Raw genomic sequence first — 21,183 nt, forward strand, 5'->3', positions numbered from 1 at the left:
AGTCGCTTCTCCCAGAGCTGGCATGGGAGGGGCGTCTTCAGAGGGAGCGCTGGGCGGGTCTGTGGTAGCACTCTTTCGCAGACCACGGGGACAGGAGCATGTCCCGCGTGCCTGGGCCCAGCCCCGGGGCACCACCAGGCAGCCTGACACCTGCAGGACATGCCCCAGGCCCTGCTTCTGCTCTGGGCACTGGCCAGCACCCCACACAAAGCCTCTGCTCTGGGGACCGGCACCCCACACAAAGCCTCTGCTCTGGGGACCGGCACCCCACACAAAGCCTCTGCTCTGGGGACCGGCACCCCACACAAAGCCTCTGCTCTGGGGACCGGCACCCCACACAAAGCCTCTGCTCTGGGCACCAGCACCCCACACAAAGCCTCTGCTCTGGGGACCGGCACCCCACACAAAGCCTCTGCTCTGGGGACCGGCACCCCACACAAAGCCTCTGCTCTGGGCACCGGCACCCCACACAAAGCCTCTGCTCTGGGTATCAGCACCCCACACAAAGCCTCTGCTCTGGGGACCGGCACCCCACACAAAGCCTCTGCTCTGGGCACCAGCACCCCACACAAAGCCTCTGCTCTGGGGACCGGCACCCCACACGCATCTGCAAGGCCCCGCTGGCCACTGGGGCTCCTGTCCACACAACTTGGAGCTCCCGACACTGCGGCTGGGAGGAGAAGGGCTGGGGTGGGTCGGAGGGTGTAGGGCTGGCTGGGTTGGCATGTCTAGCCCCTGGTGCCACAAAGGGGAGGCAGAAGGGAGCTGCCAGACAGCCCGACTCCCCTCCGGAGACACCCTGCCTGCCCCTTTATCCCAAAGGTCCTCCGGGCACACAGACCCCCAGCACTGGGTTCCCGGTGGCCACTTTGGTCTTCCCTGGTAGGACAGATAGATGGATTTCTACCCACAGATCACAGTGGCTCAGGCCGGCTGGGACAACACACATCCTTAAGTGGGGCTATGAGCCCCATCTGGTGAAGCCTCAGTCTCCCTCCAGATGCTCCTTGATGGAACTCAGCCCATGGGCAGGCCCGGGAAACCTCGGGCCCGGGGGTGAAACAAACGGCCTGGGGTGGTAACCGGCCCTCGTGGGCCCCTCCTGCCCACGGAGCCGGGCCCTACCTGTTCTAAACCAGCCATCCGGGGTGAACGCCTTCTTAGTTTCTTCTGGTTTATCCCAATATTCTCGAAACACAGAGGGACCCCTGACCAGCAGCTCCCCTTCCTTCTCTTCGAATCCTGGGGTCACCTGCAGAAGGTGAGAGACATGTAGGTCAGAAGGGAGCCCCTCTCAACACCTCCAAGTGGGACCTGCCTGCACGCAGCCTCTGCCCACCTCGCAATCAGAAGCTTTCTGAGATTATCAGTGAGCCCGCACCTGCACGCCCGGCTCCCGCCTTGCTGTGCTCCACACAACCGCAGCCACACGTGGCCAGGAGTCCAGCCGTGGAGCTGGGAGCAGGCAGCCCCTTGCAGGGCCTTCTGGGGGCAGGGGCTCTGCCCGGAGCCCCGCAGGGATTTTGAGCGAGGAGCAGAGCTGAGGTCCCTCCCCAGCGGGCGCACACCACGGTTCACTGTCTCGGAGCCCTGTCCCGTCTCCTATTTGTGGCAGGGCCTGTGAGTAAGCTGCTGGTCAGGTGTGAGGTGACAGCACAGGCCACAGGCGATGCCAGTCATGGGAAAGCGGCAGTAACTGTCCCGAGTCCTTACCAGAGGTGCGCTTTTTTGACCCATTTGTCTGCTTCATTTTTTTTTCAGTACTGAAGTTTCGAACTCAAGACCTCACCTGTGCTAGGCAGGTGCTCTGCTGCCTGAGCCATATTCCCAGAAGACACACTGTAAATCATTACTTTAGAACACACTCCTTCCAAAAAAAAAAGTAGCGCTAACTACCGTAGAGCCTCAGGCAGACCCCAGACAATACTGAGAGGACATCACCACCACGAGACCCCCTGGAGGACAAGGCCAGGAGGGCCAAGCGCAGAGGCTGAGGACACTGACCCTGCAGAGGCCTTGGTGATGTGCTTGTGTCTTGTTTACTTGTTTGAGCTCAGGGCCTCATGTTTGGTAGGAAGGGGCTCTACCATTTGCCATATCTCTACTTCTGATGTTTTTCTGGCTAATTGGAAAGAAGAGTCTCATGAACTTTTCTGTCTAGACAGCTCTGAACTGTGATTCTCAGAGCTTTGCCTCCTGAGTAGATAGTATTATAGCATCCGCTTCCACTCTTTCTTTCTCTTGCCTAAATGCGCTGGGTAGATCTCCCAGTACTATGCAGAATCCAAGGGGCAAAAGTAGCCATTCTTGCCTTGTTCTACATCTTTTTTTTTTTTTTTTTGTCGGTCATGGGGCTTGAACCCTGGGCCTGAGCACTGTTCCTCAGCTCTTCAGCTCCAGGTGAGCGCTCTACCACGTGAGCTACAGCGCACTTCTGGTTTTCTAATGATTTATTGGAGGTAAGAGTCTCACGGACTTTCCTGCCTGGGCTGGCTTTGAACTGTGTTCCTCAGATCTCAGCCTCCTGAGTAGCTAGGATGACAGGCGTGAGCCACCTGTGCCTGGCCTTGTTCTACATCTTCCCTCATTCAATACGGTGGGACGCCATGGGTGTGTCAGATGTGCTTGTATTTTTGTGCTGGTTGTGTGTTTGAACTCAGGGCCTTGTGTTCCCACATGGCTTTTCTGCTCAAAGCTCTACCACTTAGGCCATACCAACACTTCCAGGTGCGGTCTTTATTATGTTGTGGTATATTCCAATGGTGGGCGGGGCGGGGAGTGGCCCCTGGTGATCTCCTGGGTGATGACAGCACTCTAAAACTGTCTGTGAAGACAGGTGCACAATTCTGCAAATGCACTAAAAGCCACTGGACCGTGGACTTCACATGTGTGAACTACACAGAAATTCTATCTTGATAAAGCTCTTAGAGAAAAGACCCAGAGCCAGCAATAAACCACACGGTTGAGTTTCCTGGGCCAGAAGTATCCTGAGCTCACAGGAAAGAAACCTCATCTCCAGGGAGCAGCTGCACAGAACCAAGGCATTGGGGGGCCGAGGGGGAGCAGGAAATGGGCTTGGGGGTCCCTGAATGTCCCACACTTCCTATGCCTTCCCCTGGAGGCATCTGGGGAGAAAGGCCCGGTGTGTCCACGGGACAGGCACAGAGAAGCTAAGCTGCCTGCAGGCATTCACACGGTGGGTGGTGAGTGACCGGCTCTCCTGGGGGAGGCTCCCTGTCCGGGGTCCTGGCATCTCCTCGCTGCCCTTTTACAAAGGGGAAGTGACCCTGCCGCACCAGAAGGACACAGCGCCTGAGCCGAGTGTCAGGAAGGGAGGGAGGTGGGCCTCCACCCAGGCAGGAGGGACACAGATACCATGGCGTGGGGAGGGCAGCGGCAGCTGAGCAGTCTGCTGTCAGAGCGAGAGAAACATGAGGCTATGCTTTTATGTACAGGAGGAAGTAAAGAGGATGGAGCGTCCTGGGGCCGTGGCTGCCTGCCCCAGCCTAGCGCGCGGTCTCTGGCTCCTCACAAGGGCTACGGGGTGGTGGAGCGCACAGCTGTGCAGCCTTTATCTGCTGATAGACCGCTATTGTCACTGGCTGCTGTGTGGTTCTCATGTAAACAAGCAATCTAAGAAAACAGAAAAAATAAAAAAATAAAGAGACAATGGGCAATGTGCTCATGGGGCTGGCAGTGGAGCCAGCTGGGATCCACCGCACATGAAATATGCATCACGCACAGCGCACAGCAGTGCGGTTAACCCCTCCGGTGGCCGGGAGTCAGGCTGAGGGAGGCCGTGAGCCTTGGCCCGCTGCAAGTCCCAAAGGGGAAGGACTTCAGAGGGAGCTGTATCCCCAGGGGGTGCCTGGTCACAGACCTGGGGCACCTGGGGTGCCGTAACAGAGATGCACAGCTTCCAGAGCTGTTCACCACAGGGCCATGGGACAGGATGAGGATACATGGTCACTGGACAAGGAACACGGGACAGGACGAGGACACGGATGGTCACTGGACAAGGAACACGGGACAGGACGAGGACACGGATGGTCACTGGATTAGGAACACGGGACAGGATGAGGACACGGATGGTCACTGGATTAGGAACACGGGACAGGACGAGGCTGCAGATCAGATCATCTCTTGGGGGCCCTGCTGGTGCTGAGTGTCCCTGCCCAGCCCCATGCTGTCTCTTGGGAGGACTGAGGAGCCCACCTTCTGTCACATAGGGTTTGCACACCCCTTTTCCAGAGAGCACCCTGTGTGTGGCATCGACCTACACTACATCCTCACCCCAGGAGCAAAGTCCACTCCCCAGAGTGCCTCTAGTCACACAGACACACACACACACACACACACACACACACACACACATACACAGACACACACACACACAGACACAGACACACACAGACACACACACAGACACACACACACACAGACACACACACAGACACACACAGACACAGACACACACACACACACAGACACACAGACACAGACACACACACAGACACAGACACACACACACACAGCACACACACAGACACAGACACAGACACACACAGACACACACACAGACACACACACACAGACACACACAGACACACACACACACAGACACACACACAGACACACACACAGACACACACACACACAGACACACACACAGACACACACAGACACAGACACACACACACACACACAGACACACAGACACAGACACACACACACACACAGACACACACACAGACACAGACACACACAGACACACACACAGACACACACACACAGACACACACACACACAGACACACACACAGACACACACACACAGACACAGACACACACACAGACACAGACACACACACACACAGACACACACACAGACACACACAGACACAGACACACACACACACACACACAGACACAGACACACACAGACACACACACAGACACACACACACAGACACACACAGACACAGACACAGACACACACACAGACACAGACACACACAGACACAGACACACACAGACACAGACACACACACAGACACAGACACGACAGACACACAGACACACAGACACAGACACAGACACACACAGACACACACAGACACAGACACACACACAGACACAGACACACAGACACAGACACACAGACACACACATAGACACACACACACACTGCCAGGCTGGTGACAAGAACACCCAAGGGCTGCAACAAGATCACCGGAGGACCATGACAGGATCACCGAGGACCCAAGGAATGGAGTCAGGTTGCTGTCCTGGGGTCTGCCTTAGCAAGGGCATTACACAGGTCCAGCGCAGTGGACCCTGTTTCTCTCTTTCTCAGATCTCCAGAGCTGCAGAGGGGGCGGGGCCTCTGTAGGCCAACAGAAGGCCTCTGGGCCATCTTTGAGTGAGCAAAGGGGTCCAATGACCCAGAACACACATTGTCCTCCTGTCTGCTCTCTATGGTCTCTCATAGACAGCATGTTTCTGACCTCCATCGTCAGCATACCAGGTAGCTGCTCCTAACTAAGCAGGGGTAGGAAGAGCTTCTTTATCAATTGATAAACTCTTTTTTTGTTGTTGTGGGGCTTGAACTCAGGGCCTGCGTGCTGTCCCTTTGCTCTTCTTGCTCCAGGCTAGTGCTCTATCACTTTGAGCCACAGCGCCACTTCTGGTTTTCTGGTGGTTAATTGGAGATAAGTGTCTTGTATCTCATAGATTTTTCTGCCAGGGATGGCTTTGAACTGTGATCCTCAGATCTCAGCCTCCTGAGTAGCTAGGATTACCGGTGTGAGCCACTAGTGCCCGGCTAAATTGATAAATTCTATGGTTTTATTTTTGCGGGGCTGGGGAGCATGCCCAGGGCCTTTTGCAAACTGGACAAGTATTCTACATCTGGGTGATACCTTAGTCCAAAGTTTCGTTTTTTGTAGTACTGGGGTTTGAACTCAGGGCCTAGCACTTGCTTGGCAGGTGATCTTGAGCCACATCCCCAAGTTATCTGTTTTGGAAAAGATCTTCTGTTTTTATCCGGTGCTGGCCTTGAATCAAGGTTGCCCTTACTTCTGCCTTCTGAGTAGCTGGGGTTATGGGCATATGCCAATGCATCAGGCTCCCGAAGCGGTGAGTTTTGAAGGCAGAGCATCTTGCCTAGACAAACCACCAATGCTGGCCCATTCTCAGAGGGAACAGCGGCCTGGCTCTGGAGGGCCCCAGGATCTAGCAGATTGAGAAGCTACGCACATGGGGAGGCTGGCCCAAGCAGGACAGAGGAGAGGGCGGGTCAGGAGCCAGGCAGGGCCAGAGGGCAAAGCCGGGGGCTGGTGAGGACAGCATGACCAGTGAAACCCCAAGGAACAAGCAGAGGGCTGTGTAGACAGGTCTCGCTTCGGCCTGTGCAAAATCCCCTCCCAGTGGGGTTCTATCTCCATCGCGGTCCGTCCACAGAGACTGAGCCAAGGGCAGGACACCTGCTGGTGGCCCAACTCGATCACAGTCCAAACAAGGCCCTGACTGAGCACCGAGGCTCCGTCTGGCATCTCGGAACCTTGGCGGGGTACGGACTCGGCGCCTGCCCTAGTGGCACTAGTACCAGCGTGGGGGGGCAGGTCATTTCCAAAACTGTGACCAAGGTGACTTAATTGCTAGCAGTTCTCCGCTCTTCAGTGGAAATCCTCACGGACATAAGACAATGAATGTCCTTGCCCGTGGTCACCCTGGCCGAGACCAGAGTGACACAGGAAATATGGAGAACTGCAGGACTGTGGCAGGAAGGTCCCTGGAGCGTGTGGGGCTGGGACAGCACAGAGCGCAGACCGGCGTTCCCAGGCTCCATCTGCAAGCATGGCCGCTGCGGCCCTGGGATCCTCCTTGGCCAGGCTGTCACCGCCCTGAGGCTTCCTCGATAGAGAGCCCCAAGGAGCCAGAGCAGCAGGAGGCCTCAGACGCTGGCAGTGTCCCTGCTGTCCGAGCCAGCCCTGCACGGGGGACAGCGCAGCCTTGCCGCTGCGCACCAAGCGGGCCCCACCCCACAGACCCACCTTTGTCCCCCGCTCGTTTCCCTCCGCGTGGACAGCATAGGGGCAGCCCTCCTTCTGTGGGCTCTCGGAGACAATACGTACTTCCACTCCGGGTAGCGGGGTCCCCACGGAGCCTGAGGAGAAAGGGAAAAGAGGTGGGAGTTGGAAGGTTGCAAAAGAACAGAGCACACCTAGGCCTTTATGTGTGTCAGTCTGTGCGTGTGTACACAACACCCCGAGTCGGGGGTGGGTGTGAGAAGAGGTGTGCACTGTGTGCACAAGCAGTCAGCAGCAGGCTGATGGCGCGGTGAGGCTGAGTGGGCACTGCACTGTGGCTGTGCATGAGGAACCCATGGTTTCGTTACGTGGCACCCTGCCCTGTGGTTCGTGTACTAGGCACCCATGGTTTTCTAGGGACGTGGGTGCCAGGCCCCAGACCCCTGGAACCGGCTGCTGCCAGAACCTCCATGCCTCTGACCCCGGTCCTGATTACTGTGCTGTCAGGCCCAGTGACAGCTAGGCTGTAAATGATTCATCACTCTTTACAGCAACCGGGGAGAAGGGGAGCAGCGGCCCTGGCACCAGCAACATGCCCCCAGTCCCCCTCACACCTCTGTGGGCTCTGGCGTGAGCTGACCCCGCCCGGCGTCTGACAGGCCCCCACCCACGGCTGAAACATGCAGGGGACGGAGGGGCTGGCAGGAGAGGACTCTGGCTGGAGCAGCCTGGCGGCATGGGTGCATCCCAAGCACAGAGGACCAAGGTCGGCACCCAGGACCAGAGGCTGCAGCTGAAACAAACCACAGGCTCCGAAGCCAGGGCTGTCTGGGCCTGGGGCAGCTGAGAGTGGGAAGGTACAAGGAAGCCCCTCTCCTCCTCCTCCTCTGTCGAGGACATGGATCCCCGGAGACAGCACTTTCAAGACGCATTTCTAGGTTTAAGGACGGGAGCCGCACGGTGTGGGGCGGAGCTTGCCCCTCCGGGACCTGCACGTGGGACCCAGCCACAGGTACTTGATTCTGTTCCGGCGACCAGCGCCAACATCTAGAGGCTACGAGGTGTGGCCAGCTGTTCACCACGCTCACTTCTGCGCTCCGAGGCCGGCCCCAGCGGATCCTCGCATTTTAATGACTCTGGACCCCCTTCCTCCATCCACCGTCGGCAAGGGACGGAGTACAGGATGAAAACAAATAATTGCTCTAGTAGTTACTAGAGCAATGAGACTGGGCGAGATGCCAGCACCCCGTGCGACGTGAGGCAGCCGGCAGCGTCCAGGGCTCTGCGGGACTCACAGCCGTCCCCTCTGCCTGCGAGCAGAGGGCAGACAGCCGCCGGAGGACACACAGCCCGGCCAGCACAAGGCTGAGTGCACAGAGGGACACGGGGCCTCTGGACAGAGGACACCCGACCCAGAGCGTCCCCAAGCCAGAAGGAAGCGGGATGTCCTTTGGCTAGTGGCCAGGCTTACAGCAGCGGGTGGCACAAGGACAGACAGACGGCTGGGGCTGGAAGGGAGCCATGGTGCAGGATGGGCCACCAGCGCCCGCGGGCACGAGGCGGCCGGGTCAGCATGACCCTGCGGAGAGCAGAGGCCCGGAAGCGGACCCGGGTCTGCGGCTGCCGCCCGGACGGAGGCGGCATCGCGGCCAGGGGCCCGTCCCCAGGAGCACCTGCCACTCAGCAGAGCTCTTCCCCACTGACCTGGCAGAGCAGGGTGAAAGGCCTTCCCACCCACTCCACCGTCGCTCAGGACTGGCCTGGTGGCCAGCCCCAAGGTGGCCTCAGCCCCCGTGGCCCGTCCCGGACAGCAGCACACACCACTCCTCTCCCCTGCAATGTAAGTCGCCGGGACACCTCCCCACCCCCGCCACCGCCATTCAGAGAAAGCAGGACAGGAAAGCCTGGGGCTGCAGGTACCTGGCAGGCGAGCTGCGGCCAGCGGGTTGGACAGGGCCATGCCGATCTCCGTCATGCCGTAGCGCTCCAGCAGCGTGTGGCCCGTGGCGCTCTTCCACCTCTCCAGCACCGGGATGGGCAGGGCTGCCGAGCCTGACACCATTAGCCTAGGGTACCAGCACAGGGAGCTCAGAAGGGGCCTCCCACAAGACTCGTGCCTTCAGCCGGGACACAGACTGTAAAACACCCTTGCCCCACAGCCCTGTACTTGAAATTCACAATAAAAATGAGTTTGGGCTAAAACTTATGTGTTTCTTGGAAATAATTCATTGGATTTGCTTTAGGAGGCGCAGAGTTCTGCCAAAGGAATGCAAATTAAAGGTTATCTTTGGGGTTTTTGGTGGCACTTTGCAAATATGACCATACAAATGTTCACAACCACAGGAGCGACAGCAGTGGTCCAGCGTAGCTCCAGGTGGAGGCCACACGCCCCAGGGCAGAGGGCACCAGCGGTGGCACAGGAAGGGCGCTGGTCAAGCTCCTGGCTGACTCCGGGTGACGTCCAGGGCCCCCGGGTGAGCACTATCAAACACACACTGCCTCACGTGCCCCCTGCTCTCCTGGGGAGACGGATGCTGCTTCCTGGGCTCTTCTGTGGCCTGGGAACCCAGCTCGAGGTGGGCCTGGGGGGTTGGGGAAGGTGGCACTTGGCATCTTAAACTCCGCTGACTGCACAGGTCCTTCGGCCAGCCTGGGTCCGCTTCCTGTGCACGCGGTCACCTCTGCCCCTGGCCGCAGAGACCTCCCCTCATGCCTGCCGGGATGGGGAAATGCCCAGTGTGCTTGTTCACTTCGGGTTAGTAGGTCAAATGCCCAGTGTGTGTGTTCACTTCCGGTTAGTAGGTCAAGTGCCCAGTGTGCGTGTTCACTTCCAGTTAGTAGGTCAAATTCTTTTTCTGGTGGTATTGGGGATTAGGGCCTCTTGCTTTCTGGGCAGGGGCACCAGCCCTTTTTGCTTTAGATTAGTTTTCAGGTAGGGTCTTGTGCTTTTGCCTGAGGCTGGCCTGAACCCAACACCTATGGCCTCCCAAGTAGCTCAGGTGACAGGCTAGCACCCACCAGGCCAGGCTTAGTTCAGATGGAATTTCCAGCTGGCCTTCATCTGTGATTCTTCCCATCTCTGGCTCCCGATTAGCTGGGATCATAGGAATGAGTCACCACGCCAGCAGTGTCACACCTTAACATAAAGCTGAGAAATAAACCATGCCTACAGGTTCGTAAGAGAACACAGAACAAAGCCCATGCCACTGAAGGCTCAAAGGCTCTGCTCCCGTGGGAGGAAAGCCACCTATCCAGGGAGCCAGAAGAGACAGAGCTGAGAAGGCGCGTAGGGCTGGGCAGCAGGACCTGGAGAGCCACGACTGAGCAGAAACAGACTATGCGGTCATCGTGGGCCGCGCAAGAGCGTCCGAGCACTGTCCTCTCTGAGTCCCTCCCTCACCCGCGGCCGTGAGGGATAGGGAGACAGAGGTGCGGAAGGCTGGGGGCGGCAGGCGCGGTACGGGACTATGTACGGGCAAAGAGCAACAGAGGAGCGCGGACACATCCTTTCAAGGGAAGGGAAGCCAGGCCACTCGAGCGGCAGCCTGACTTCTACCTGACCATCACTAACCCTCCTGGACAGGAAAGGGAGCTTTTTCCATTTACCTAATTTTTTCTTCACAAACTGCACGCACAAAGTCCTGGACGTGAGGCTGGGTGAAATGTCTGTTGTAGTACTCTATCAGTTTGCTGTATATCGTGGGCACGGCCATAAACATGTTAATCCGTGGAGTCTCAGAACTTAAGAACTTTTCCCAGACCTACAGAGAAAAGGAAGCACCCAGTAGAAACATCAGGAAACAGCACTTGCAGCTACATTCTACCTGTGTTCCGGTCCTAGGTCAGTTCCCTGAGCGGAAGCCTTTCCTAGCCCGGCTCCCAGCACAGAGCGCTCTTGAGCCCCAGACCCATCTCTTAGAGCATGCCCCGTGTGGAGAGCAGGGAGAGCAAGCGAGGAACGGGGCCCAGGGTTCCCTATCGGTGGCCGGAAGTGTCAACTTTCTCCAGTTACTTCCGTAGGGGTGACTTGCACGGTAGAGAAGCTGGCAGCAGCCCCAGGTGGTCGCTGGCCAGAAGTCAGCCCCGTGGTTGGCACAGACAGAAGACAGGTCCTTTGTTATCATGTGAGCTTTATGTTTGACTCCATAGTGACTTTATAATGAGCTTTAATATGAAAACGCCTAACAGGTTAGGTGTTTCGTGTTTACCCACAGCTCTTAAGGAAAAGCAGACGTCATGGAAGGTTGTTTATTCTGTGGCCTTGAACCCAGTGGTTGAACAAGGCAGAACAGGGTGCCGCGGTCCTGGCCTTTGGAGTCCCCATAGCCCTCACAGTGGGTCCCGGCCCACAGCATTGGAAACTGGGATGAACAGCATCCAAGCTGAGCAGCCCCGAGTCCTTGCCTTGTACAACAGCATCGCACTCCAAAGACTGAGACTGCAGTGAGAGGAGACACAGGTGAGGGACATTCAGCGGAAAGTCCACACAGGCAGCGGCGCTGAGCACAGCAAAACACTCAGGGCCGAGAGCAACTTCTCAGACAGCAAGACTGGAAGCGGTCCTCAGCGGGCACCACAGCCCCAGCGCAGCGCGGACGCGGGGCACACCGGGGCTCCTCTGAGCTCCTCCAGACACTGGGGCTCAGAGCAGGTTTCATGGAGATACATTTCTAAACCCAGAGATGTAGACGGCTGCGTCTTTTTTAGCCACAGCATCATGATCAAGTACTGGGTAGTATCAGAAACGCCTGAATGTTAAACACTATGAAAGGAGGCTCTGCCCGCATCACAAGCTAGGGAATGGACCATAGGCCCCAGACCTTGGCTAGAGCCCCAGCAGGAGCAACTCCAGAGTGTCACCGCAGGAGCGCAGCACCTCAGAAGAGATTCCAGGGCACAGAGGAGCTGCCCACACGGCACAGGGGAGGACCGTGCTGAGTGCACAGATCGGGTGCGCAAGGCCCACATCTGCTCTGACAGTCCGGTGAGGGACTGGAGATGAGGGCCCGGGCCCAGGCAGCCAGGGACAGGAAGATGAGTCAAGCGAGGGTAAGCTCAGGGCAGGATGGCCCAAGGCAAGGGCAGGAGCAGCAGAACGGACCCCATGGACAGACAGCACCACTGCCCACTCCCGCAGGAAGAGTACTACCCAGCACAGTCAACAGCCGCTGGCCCCACTGAACGTCAGAGAGACTGCGTTATAGACCAGGTCACCCAGGCCAGCATCAGCCTCTGGGAGACTGCGTTATAGACCAGGTCACCCAGGCCAGCATCAGCCTCTGGGAGACTGCGTTATAGACCAGGTCACCCAGGCCAGCATCAGCCTTCGGATGTGGCTTTTTTTCCCTCCAAATCATTGGCTCTGACCTGCCACCCTGCGCAGGTGACAATTCACAGGTTGCTCAGTGACACCAGAACTTCCATGTACAGTAGCAGTTGGAAGGAAGAGAGGAGGAGCCTAGGCCAGCCCGCTGCGGGGGTCACTCACTACAGACCATGGCTGTGGTGTCCAAATGCTCTTCCCTGGGCTCTGAACAGCCCCAGGCAGAGAAAGGGATGCTGTAGATGGAATTCAGTAAAGCCTAAAGGTGGGAGATGTGGGCTGGAAGGTGGCTCAGTGGTAGAGCGCTTGCCTTGCATGCCTGAGGCCCTGGGTTCCATTCCCCAGCAAAAGAAAAAAAGCTGGAAGTGGCGATGTGGCTCAAGTGGTAGAGCACTCGCCTTGAGCTGAAGAGCTGAGGGACAGCGCCCAGGCCCAGAGTTCAGGCCCCAGGACCAGAACAACAACAACAACAAAAAGGTGGGAGATGATCCTGGGTTATCCTCATGAGACAGGCAGATTGAGAGCTCAGCAGGGCCCAGAGGGGCTGCCAGGAGCACAGGCTGGCAGGAGCCACGGGGGGCAGCGGCCGACCCTGGGCATGGGAGCCACGGGGGGCAGTGGCCGACCTGGCACAGGAGCCACGGGGGACAGAGGCCGACCCCAGGCACGGGAGCCACGGGGGGCAGCAGCCAACCCCGGGCACGGGAGCCATGGGGGACAGCGGCTGACCCTGGTCCTCCAGATGGAAGGCCATACCTGTCCATACCTGGTTTTGGCTCTATTCAACTCACTCCAGAAAGGTGAGAACAGCCCCAGGATGTTTTATCCCCAGCCCATGGCCTTCTGTCACGGTGGTCCCCGGGACTCACATATCTGCAAAGCTGGCCCTCAGCTCGCGCTGAGACACGATTCCCGACTGACCTGCTGGGCACTGAACTCGGGCAGCATCACACAGGTGGCTCCCACCCAGAGCGGGCAGAGCAGCTTGTTGACCACGCCGTGGACATGGTGCAGTGGGAGGACATGGAGGATCACATCATCTCTCGTCCAGGCCCAGGCGTGGACCAGCCCAGTCACCTGCAGGGGACAAAGCACTGGTAAGACCAGGAGCGCTGTGCCACTAGAGACGCACATGGGTGGATGCGGGGCCAAGGAGGAAGAGGAAAGTCCACACTCCTCCCTCTGGTGATTCCTGGCAGAGATGGAGGCCAGATGACCAAGGGCCCTGCGTGCTCAGGGAGGGTCACAGCCGGTTAGCCGCGTTAGAGCCGTCGGGGCAGCAGACGGGCTCTGCAGCGGTGTGAATGCGGCCCTGCCTCCTGCAGGTGTTCCCAGCCCAGGCACACAGCAGAGGTCCAGATTTAACTGGATCAGTCCAACCGCGGCCTCTGTGCCAAGCTCTGTGATCCCTGCACATCCAGCTAGAGGGGAGCCACAGAGTCAGTGTTGGGTGTATCCTCAGCTCGTACTGAGGAGCCCTGGGGACAAGGCCTTCGAGTGCCCCATGTAGCCACGGCAAGGGTGCTGTGTCCGGCACACTGCAGGACCTCACTGTCTCTTCAGGGAATGGAGAGGCCCAGAGATGACCTCCCAGGCAAACGCGTCCACTCCTGATGACCTCCCAGATGAACGTGTCCACTGCTGATGACCTCACAGATGAATATGTCCACAGCTGATGACCTCACAGATGAACACATCCATTGCTGATGACCTCACAGACAAACACGTCCACCGCTGATGACCTCACAGGCAAACGTGTCCACTCCTGATGACCTCCCAGATGAACGTGTCCACTCCTGATGACCTCACAGACGAATGCGTCCACTCCTGGATGCGGCTGCTTGTGAGGTGTGCTTGTGCACCTGGCCAAGGTCACCACACTCACAGCCATGCTGCTGGCTTGGAATCTGTGTTTACTTCCTGCCTTCCTCTTGTGCTTTGAACTTCTGTTTTTACTTTATTTCTCCTACCATATAAGAGACTTCATTCCTTTTAAATGCAAACAAATACTTTCTGGGAGTATTTATCGCAGATAAGCAAAGTGGGTGAAGAGTTTTGTCACAATGGTCACTAAGTTATAGAATAAAAAAATTAGTGCACAGGCATTATTGATAATGCACAGGTCAGACAAAAGATGGGTCCTGCTCCCAGGTCACCCAAACAAATCTCAATCTCAGGTCCCAGACACACATCCTGGCTCTGCCTGGCTGGCTGTCTGTTCACAGCACACAGCACGCAGTGGTCTCTTCTGTCCTCTCTGTGTCCATGGTCCTGGCGGGTCACCCAGGAGGCCACTGCAGAAAGCACGGCTGCCCTGCCCTGGCAAGTGAGTCCCGAGGCTCCATGTTCCTCTCACCCTGTCACCCAGACTTCATGATGTTTGCAGGTGTGTGTGTGTGTGTGACAGAGACAGACAGAGAGACAGAGAGACGGCTAAGAATGGCCACACAGAGGAGTGAACAAACAACCTCCCCCAGAAAGTGCCTTGAGCCTGCCCAGGGCTGCAGGGGTGAGGGAGGGACACGGAAGGGCACGCTGCCCCCGGGAAGGCCCCGACACTCACCACAGCTGCAAGGTTGCGGTGGGTGCTCAGGGCCCCTTTGGGGCTCCCCGTGGTCCCGCTGGTGTAGAAGATCATGGCTCCACGGTCTCGCCACACCCGGTCTGGCACCTGTGCCTCTGTGGTCCCCTCTGCGGCCTCGTGGTAGACGGCGGGAGTGAGAGGCAGGAGAGGGACCCGCAGCCTGCTGACCACCGGGCCCAGCAGCTCCTCGTACTCCTGGCCGGCCACCACCAAGGAGCTCCTCGAGTCCCGGATGAAGTACTCCAGCTGGGCCTCCGGGTGCTTCCGGTAGAGAGGGACAGCAATGCCGCCACTCATCCACGCAGCCCACTGGGCAACCACGTAAGAGACGTCGTTGGAGCACAGGAAGGAGACCCTCTCCTCCCGGAGGTCCCCGTCCACGCAGCCCCGGAGTTTACAGATCTCCCGGGACAGGCGGAGGCTGCGGGCATAGAGATCCCTGTAGGTGTGGCAGCCATGTTGGTCAACCAGGGCAATTCTGTCCCCAAATGCCGGGGCTCGCACAAACACTGGGGCAGCCCCATCCAGGGGGGCGGCGGGGGCCGTGTGCAGGAGGCCACGTGCTCTGTGTCTCCAAAGGGCCTGCCGGCGGGAGGCCAGACACCAGACCAGGTGCATCGCGCCAGCCAGCGCTGCCCTGGCGTGCCGGTTCCTCTGCAGAGAGGAGAACACAGCGATGAGTGCTTTGCCACAGTGACTGAGCGCTCGCCGCCCAGGCCGTGGGCCTGGACTCAGCCTGGGCGCTGTCCCTCAGCTCTTCAGCTCAAGGCCTCTACCACTGAGCCACAGCACCACTTCCGCTTTTTCTGTTTATGTGGTACTGAGGAATCGAACCCAGGGCCTCATGCATGCAAGGCAAGCGCTCCACCACTGAGCCACCTTCCCAGCCCAGCATTCATCATCTTTAGACTTCAAGTATCTGGCTTCTTAGCCTGGATTCCTTCCTTCCTTCCTCCCTCCCTCCCTTTCTTTCCCTCTTATTTTTTGTGCCTCTCCTGGGGCTTGAACTCAGGGCATAGGCAGTGTCCCTGAGCACTGTTTCTCTGAAAGCTAGTGCTCTACCACTTGAGCCACAGCTCTACTTCTGGCTTTCTGGTGGTTAATTGGAGATTAGAGTCTCATGGACTTTCCTGCTCTGGCTGGCTGCAAACCATGACCCTCAGATCTCAGCCTCCTGAGTATTTTACTAAATCTTGTCGGCTTAAATATTTTAAAAATACCCCACGAGATTCTAGAGAAGCAATACTCAATATACTTAAGGTAAATCTTGAATATTGGGTTTTGGAACTCTAGGCTTGGGAAAACACCAGGTAAGAGGAGCATGGGGCTGCGCAGGTACCTCACCACCCACAGACCTCACCAGAAGACTGTCGGCTGGTGCAGACCAGGCAACCGCCCCCAGCCATCCCCAAGGGCGAGCGTTCACCCAGCTGTAAGCATTAGGTTGTTTTCTAGGATGGAAACACTGCTAGTAAAGACCGAGCAGCAGGGAACGAGCTTATTGGGAGGGAGGTGCGGGCGTCTGCTTCACCAGAGGGCTCCACGTGGCCCAGTCCGCGCCAGCACACTTGTACACAGGCCCACGGGACCCGGTCCACACCAGAACACTTGCACACAGGCCCACGGGACCCGGTCCACACTAACACACTTGTACACAGGCCCACGGGACCCGGTCCACGCCAGCACACTTGCACACAGGCCCACGGGACCCGGTCCACGCCAGCACACTTGCACACAGGCCCACGTGGCCCAGTCCACACCAACACACTTGCACACAGGCCCACGTGGCCCGGTCCACACTAACACACTTGCACACAGGCCCACGTGGCCCAGTCCACGCCAGCACACTTGCACACAGGCCCACGTGGCCCAGTCCACGCCAGCACACATGTACACAGGCCCACATGGCCCGGTCCACGCCAGCACACTTGTACACAGCCCCACGGGACCCGGTCCACGCCAGCACACTTGCACACAGGCCCACGTGGCCCAGTCCACACCAGCACACGTGTACACAGGCCCACGTGGCCCGGTCCACGCCAGCACACTTGCACACAGGCCCACGGGACCCGGCCCACGCCAGCATACTTGCACACAGGCCCACATGGCCTGGTCCACACCAGCATACTTGCACACAGGCCCACGTGGCCTGGTCCACGCCAGCACACTTGTACACAGCCCCACGGGACCCAGTCCACGCCAGCACACTTGCACACAGGCCCACGTGGCCCAGTCCACGCCAGCACACTTGCACACAGGCCCCCGTGGCCCAGTCCACGCCAGCACACTTGCACACAGGCCCCCGTGGCCCGGTCCACGCCAGCATGCTTGCACACAGGCCCACATGGCCCGGTCCACGCCAGCATACTTGCACACAGGCCCACATGGCCCGGTCCACGCCAGCATACTTGCACACAGGCCCACATGGCCCGATCCACGCCAGCATACTTGCACACAGGCCCACATGGCCCGGTCCACGCCAGCATACTTGCACACAGGCCCACATGGCCCGGTCCATGCCAGCACAAGGCCTGAGTGGCCCGGTCCCGCCAGCACACCTGCACACTGCTCCTGTACAGTATGGGTGGTAGATGCCACCCTGGACTCTGCCTCTGAGCTGACAACGCCTTCTTCCCAGTGCCACCACCACCACCACCAATGGTTCAAGTCCTTCCTGTCACCTCCAGGTCACAGCCCCTGCCTGCCTTGGCCTGGCACTGAGAACAGATCAGCCACCTCCACCCAGCAACACTGTACGGCCATCTGAGCAGTGCTCGGCCAGAGGCCCACCTCCGCTGCAGTAGGTAGAACAGAGTCTGGAGCGAGGACTCGACGCAGACCTCATGCTCTGTAGGCTGCAGACTGCACTGCCTGCCCCCATGGGGCTCCAGGCAGGGACGAGGGCCCTAAATAGTGCTGCACTCCAGAGACAGGGCGGCAAGCCCCTGCTGATGGGGGCACACAGCAGGCGCCAGCATGGAAGCTGTAGGCCTGGGCCTGCCTGGCAGGCCCAGGAGGGTGACAAGGGTAAGCAGAATTGTCAGAGCTCCTCCCCAGTCCTCTGTGCATCTCACCCTCTGCAGGGCTGCTTCTCCATGCTGGCCACACACCTGCCTACAAATCCATTTCTCCATCTGAACGTGCTGGGGAAATGACACCCACTACATGCTCCAAGCACTGTTTTTGTTCTCTTAAAAAACAAACAAGATTAGCACAGTGCTTTATAATCATCTAATAAAGAATAAACTACAACAACGAAATCTGCCAGACCCAGGCCACCTTCTGTGCTTGAGGAACTCGCTCAGGCCTGGCTCCACTTGCTGGCCTCCCTGCCTCTCTCATGTGGCTTGCTGATTTCTCTTCTAGCCAGGGTCTCGGCAGGAAAACCTCTAGCCCTGTGCACAAGAGTCACGCGTGCCTCACAGATCCTATGCCGATGCTTGGCTCAGCTCATGATTGTTTCCAAGTCCTGTGTTTGCTGGCCCTACAAATGCTGGTCACCCAAGACCCATCATTCTGCAGTAAGAGGCAGCAAGGGTCCCATAGCTGCCCAGCCCTGTGTCCACAAGGGGCTCAGAAGCAGCATCTGGTTTGCTCACACCCTGGATTTCTGCTGCTACAGAAAAACTGAACAAATCTGAGGTGCTAAGTTGCAGAGCGCTCGTCAGCAGGCCACATACAATGGGCATAAGGTGGACGGGCAGGGCAGAACCACTAATGCTCCTCTATTTGCTTGTCAGGCAGAAGAGAAAACGCAACTGATCACTCGGCAGTGTGCAGCACCAGAGTGCTTGACGTCATGCCACAGCTGCAGCACCAAAATGCCACGATTCTCCTGATCACGCGGACGAGGGCATCGATGAACAGCACCTGCACCCCTTCCTGGCTGGGAGCTCATCAAAACCTGTCAGGGCAGGGCCCCCAGCTTGGGAGCCATGCGGCAGCACTCCTTCCTGAAAGCAGGGCCCTGAGGGGAACTCTTCTGGCAAACAGCACTCCCAGGCACCCCAGCCCGGGTGTACCTGTCCCTCAGTGTTCAGCCTGAGGGGAGAAGCTTTGTCCCCTTTGAAGCAGCAGCATGCGGAGGGGCCTGGGCAGTGTGGCATTCTGGGGTTTGGGAGTCACTGCCTTGCTGCTCCAGGAGGCAAGACTGCCATCAGGACATACGGGTCCCTTCGGGGGCCAATCCTAGAGCCCAGAGGATTTCTCTTTTATGTCCCGACAGAAGGCAGTTAAGAGGAGAGCTAGCCTCCCACAAACTCAGCCTCGTACCACTGCTCTTCTTCCTGGTTTTCTTCACCTGCTTAAACCTTGCGTTTTGATACCTCCTAGGGAAAAGGATTCCTTTTCACCACGCATTAGAGAATCAAAAGGCAGGGAATGTGTAAGGGAAACACAGTAAGTTTATTGAAAGCAAAAGGAAAGTCAGAAAAGAAAAGTAGTGAGATGCATCAGGAGGGGAGCCTAAAGAGTCTCATGGAGGCCTCTGGAGGCCAGTTTTACACGCAGGCCCCTCCCTGGGCTTTGTGATTGCTTGATGGCTGTGTATGCCTGCCCTGGCTCTTTCCATTGCTTAGGGAGGCACCCAGGGTATCATGAAGAAGCATTTGAGCAGGAACTCAGCATTATGAGAAAAAGCAGTTGAACGGAAGTCTGAGGCTCTCAACAGGAATCACCAAGACGGGGCACTGCCATCGCTACTTCTTACCCCTAACAGTTCCTTTTCCCTCTCACTTCCTACCTGTAAGATGAGACTGAAAGATTTGGCACTGACCTGGGGTGACAGTGATTCTCTAAGCACGTGCCAAGCAGATGAGCGTCCCTTGGCACATGCTCACTAGAGCCTGCCAGTAAGAGATAAGGATGATACTTGCACTCAAATGAATGCAGGTTCCTAAATGAATGGCACCTGGCTTTGATTCAATGCCACATCTGACCTACTCACCACCAGACCGTGTATATCAGTGATCCCCAGAACTTCCTCTGTGTGATGAAGGTGTCCCAGAATTGGACAGTGGAGGGGACTGGGTCCCACACGATGCCGTGAAGGGCGCGGGTGATAACTTTCACTAAGAAATGCCAGATGGAGCTGAGTGGGGGGTGTACGCCTGTAAGCTCAGCAGTCAGGAGGCTGAGACATTAGTATCTCCAGCTCTGGGCCAGACTGGGCAGCAGAATGAGGCCCTGCCATCAGCCAGTCATTCATCCAGCCAGCCAGCTGGTCAACCAGCCACTCAGCCAGCCAGTCAGACAGACAGACAGAGACAGACAAGTCCAACAGCCAGTCAGCCAGCCAGGCAGACAGACAGACAGAGACAGACAAGTCCAACAGCCAGCCAGCCAGCCAGTCAGACAGACAGACAGACAGAGACAGACAAGTCCAACAGCCAGTCAGCCAGCCAGTCAGACAGACAGACAGAGACAGACAAGTCCAACAGCCAGACAGACAGCCAGTCAGACAGACAGAGACAGACAGACAGAGACAGACAAGTCCAACAGCCACTCAGCCAGCCAGCCAGCCAGACAGACAGACACAGACAAGTCCAACCAACAGCCACTCAGCCAGCCAGGCAGACAGACAGACACAGACAAGTCCAACAGCCACTCAGCCAGCCAGGCAGACAGACAGACACAGACAAGTCCAACCAACAGCCCGTCCTCCACCAGTCAGTGGGACGTGGGGGAGCACCGGGGAGCCGGGCGCTGCTGCCCCGCGGGCCGAGGCCCGGCCGCCCGGCCGCCCCGGGCTGGGGGCGCCGCAGCTCGGGCTCTGCCCCCCCCCCCGCCCCGCACGCGGGGTCTCCCGGGCCCGGCCGCGCGGGCTCACCTCCGGCCTCCGGGTCAGACTGGGGTCACGGGGGTCAGGCGCGCGCCGAGGTCGGGCCGAGCCGGCAGGAAGTACCGGAACTGGGTCCGCCGCCAATAGCGTCCCCGGCTGAGGTTCCGGGCGCGCTGGTTCCGGCCCCGCCCGGCCCCGCCCGGAGCCCTTCAGCCCGCGCGGCCGACGCGCGCGCCCTGCCCGGAGCGAGGCGCGGCCTCCGAGGCCCGGCGGCGTCGGCGCCCGGTGCCCGGCCGCGGGCCGAGGCGGCGTCCGGAGCACGGACCGAGGGGGCGTCCGGAGCACGGACCGAGGGGGCGTCCGGGGCACGGACCGAGGGGGCGTCCGGGGCACTGACCGAGGGGGGCGGGGCACGGACCGAGGGGGGCGGGGCACTGACCGAGGGGGGCGGGGCACTGACCGAGGGG

At 58.4% G+C, this 21,183-nt stretch overlaps 1 protein-coding gene across 1 annotated transcript in view; it reads right to left on the reverse strand.

The window, feature by feature from the left end:
* Positions 1-20,846, reverse strand: part of Acsf3 (acyl-CoA synthetase family member 3) — a 36,018-nt gene extending 15,172 nt beyond the window's left edge. The window contains exons 1-7 of the mRNA XM_042702287.1: positions 20,765-20,846; positions 14,917-15,591; positions 13,275-13,430; positions 10,637-10,791; positions 8,951-9,096; positions 7,055-7,167; positions 1,126-1,252 (exon numbers count right to left, since the gene is read on the reverse strand). Coding sequence (XP_042558221.1) covers positions 1,126-1,252; positions 7,055-7,167; positions 8,951-9,096; positions 10,637-10,791; positions 13,275-13,430; positions 14,917-15,555 — 1,336 coding nt within the window. The 5' untranslated portion in view covers positions 15,556-15,591; positions 20,765-20,846. The remainder of the gene's footprint in view (positions 1-1,125; positions 1,253-7,054; positions 7,168-8,950; positions 9,097-10,636; positions 10,792-13,274; positions 13,431-14,916; positions 15,592-20,764) is intronic.
* Between the last annotated feature and the right edge of the window lie 337 nt (positions 20,847-21,183).

Source organism: Dipodomys spectabilis, unplaced genomic scaffold (genome assembly GCF_019054845.1).
Source record: "Dipodomys spectabilis isolate Male_0828 unplaced genomic scaffold, ASM1905484v1 ptg000318l, whole genome shotgun sequence".
Classification (NCBI taxonomy): domain Eukaryota; kingdom Metazoa; phylum Chordata; class Mammalia; order Rodentia; family Heteromyidae; genus Dipodomys; species Dipodomys spectabilis.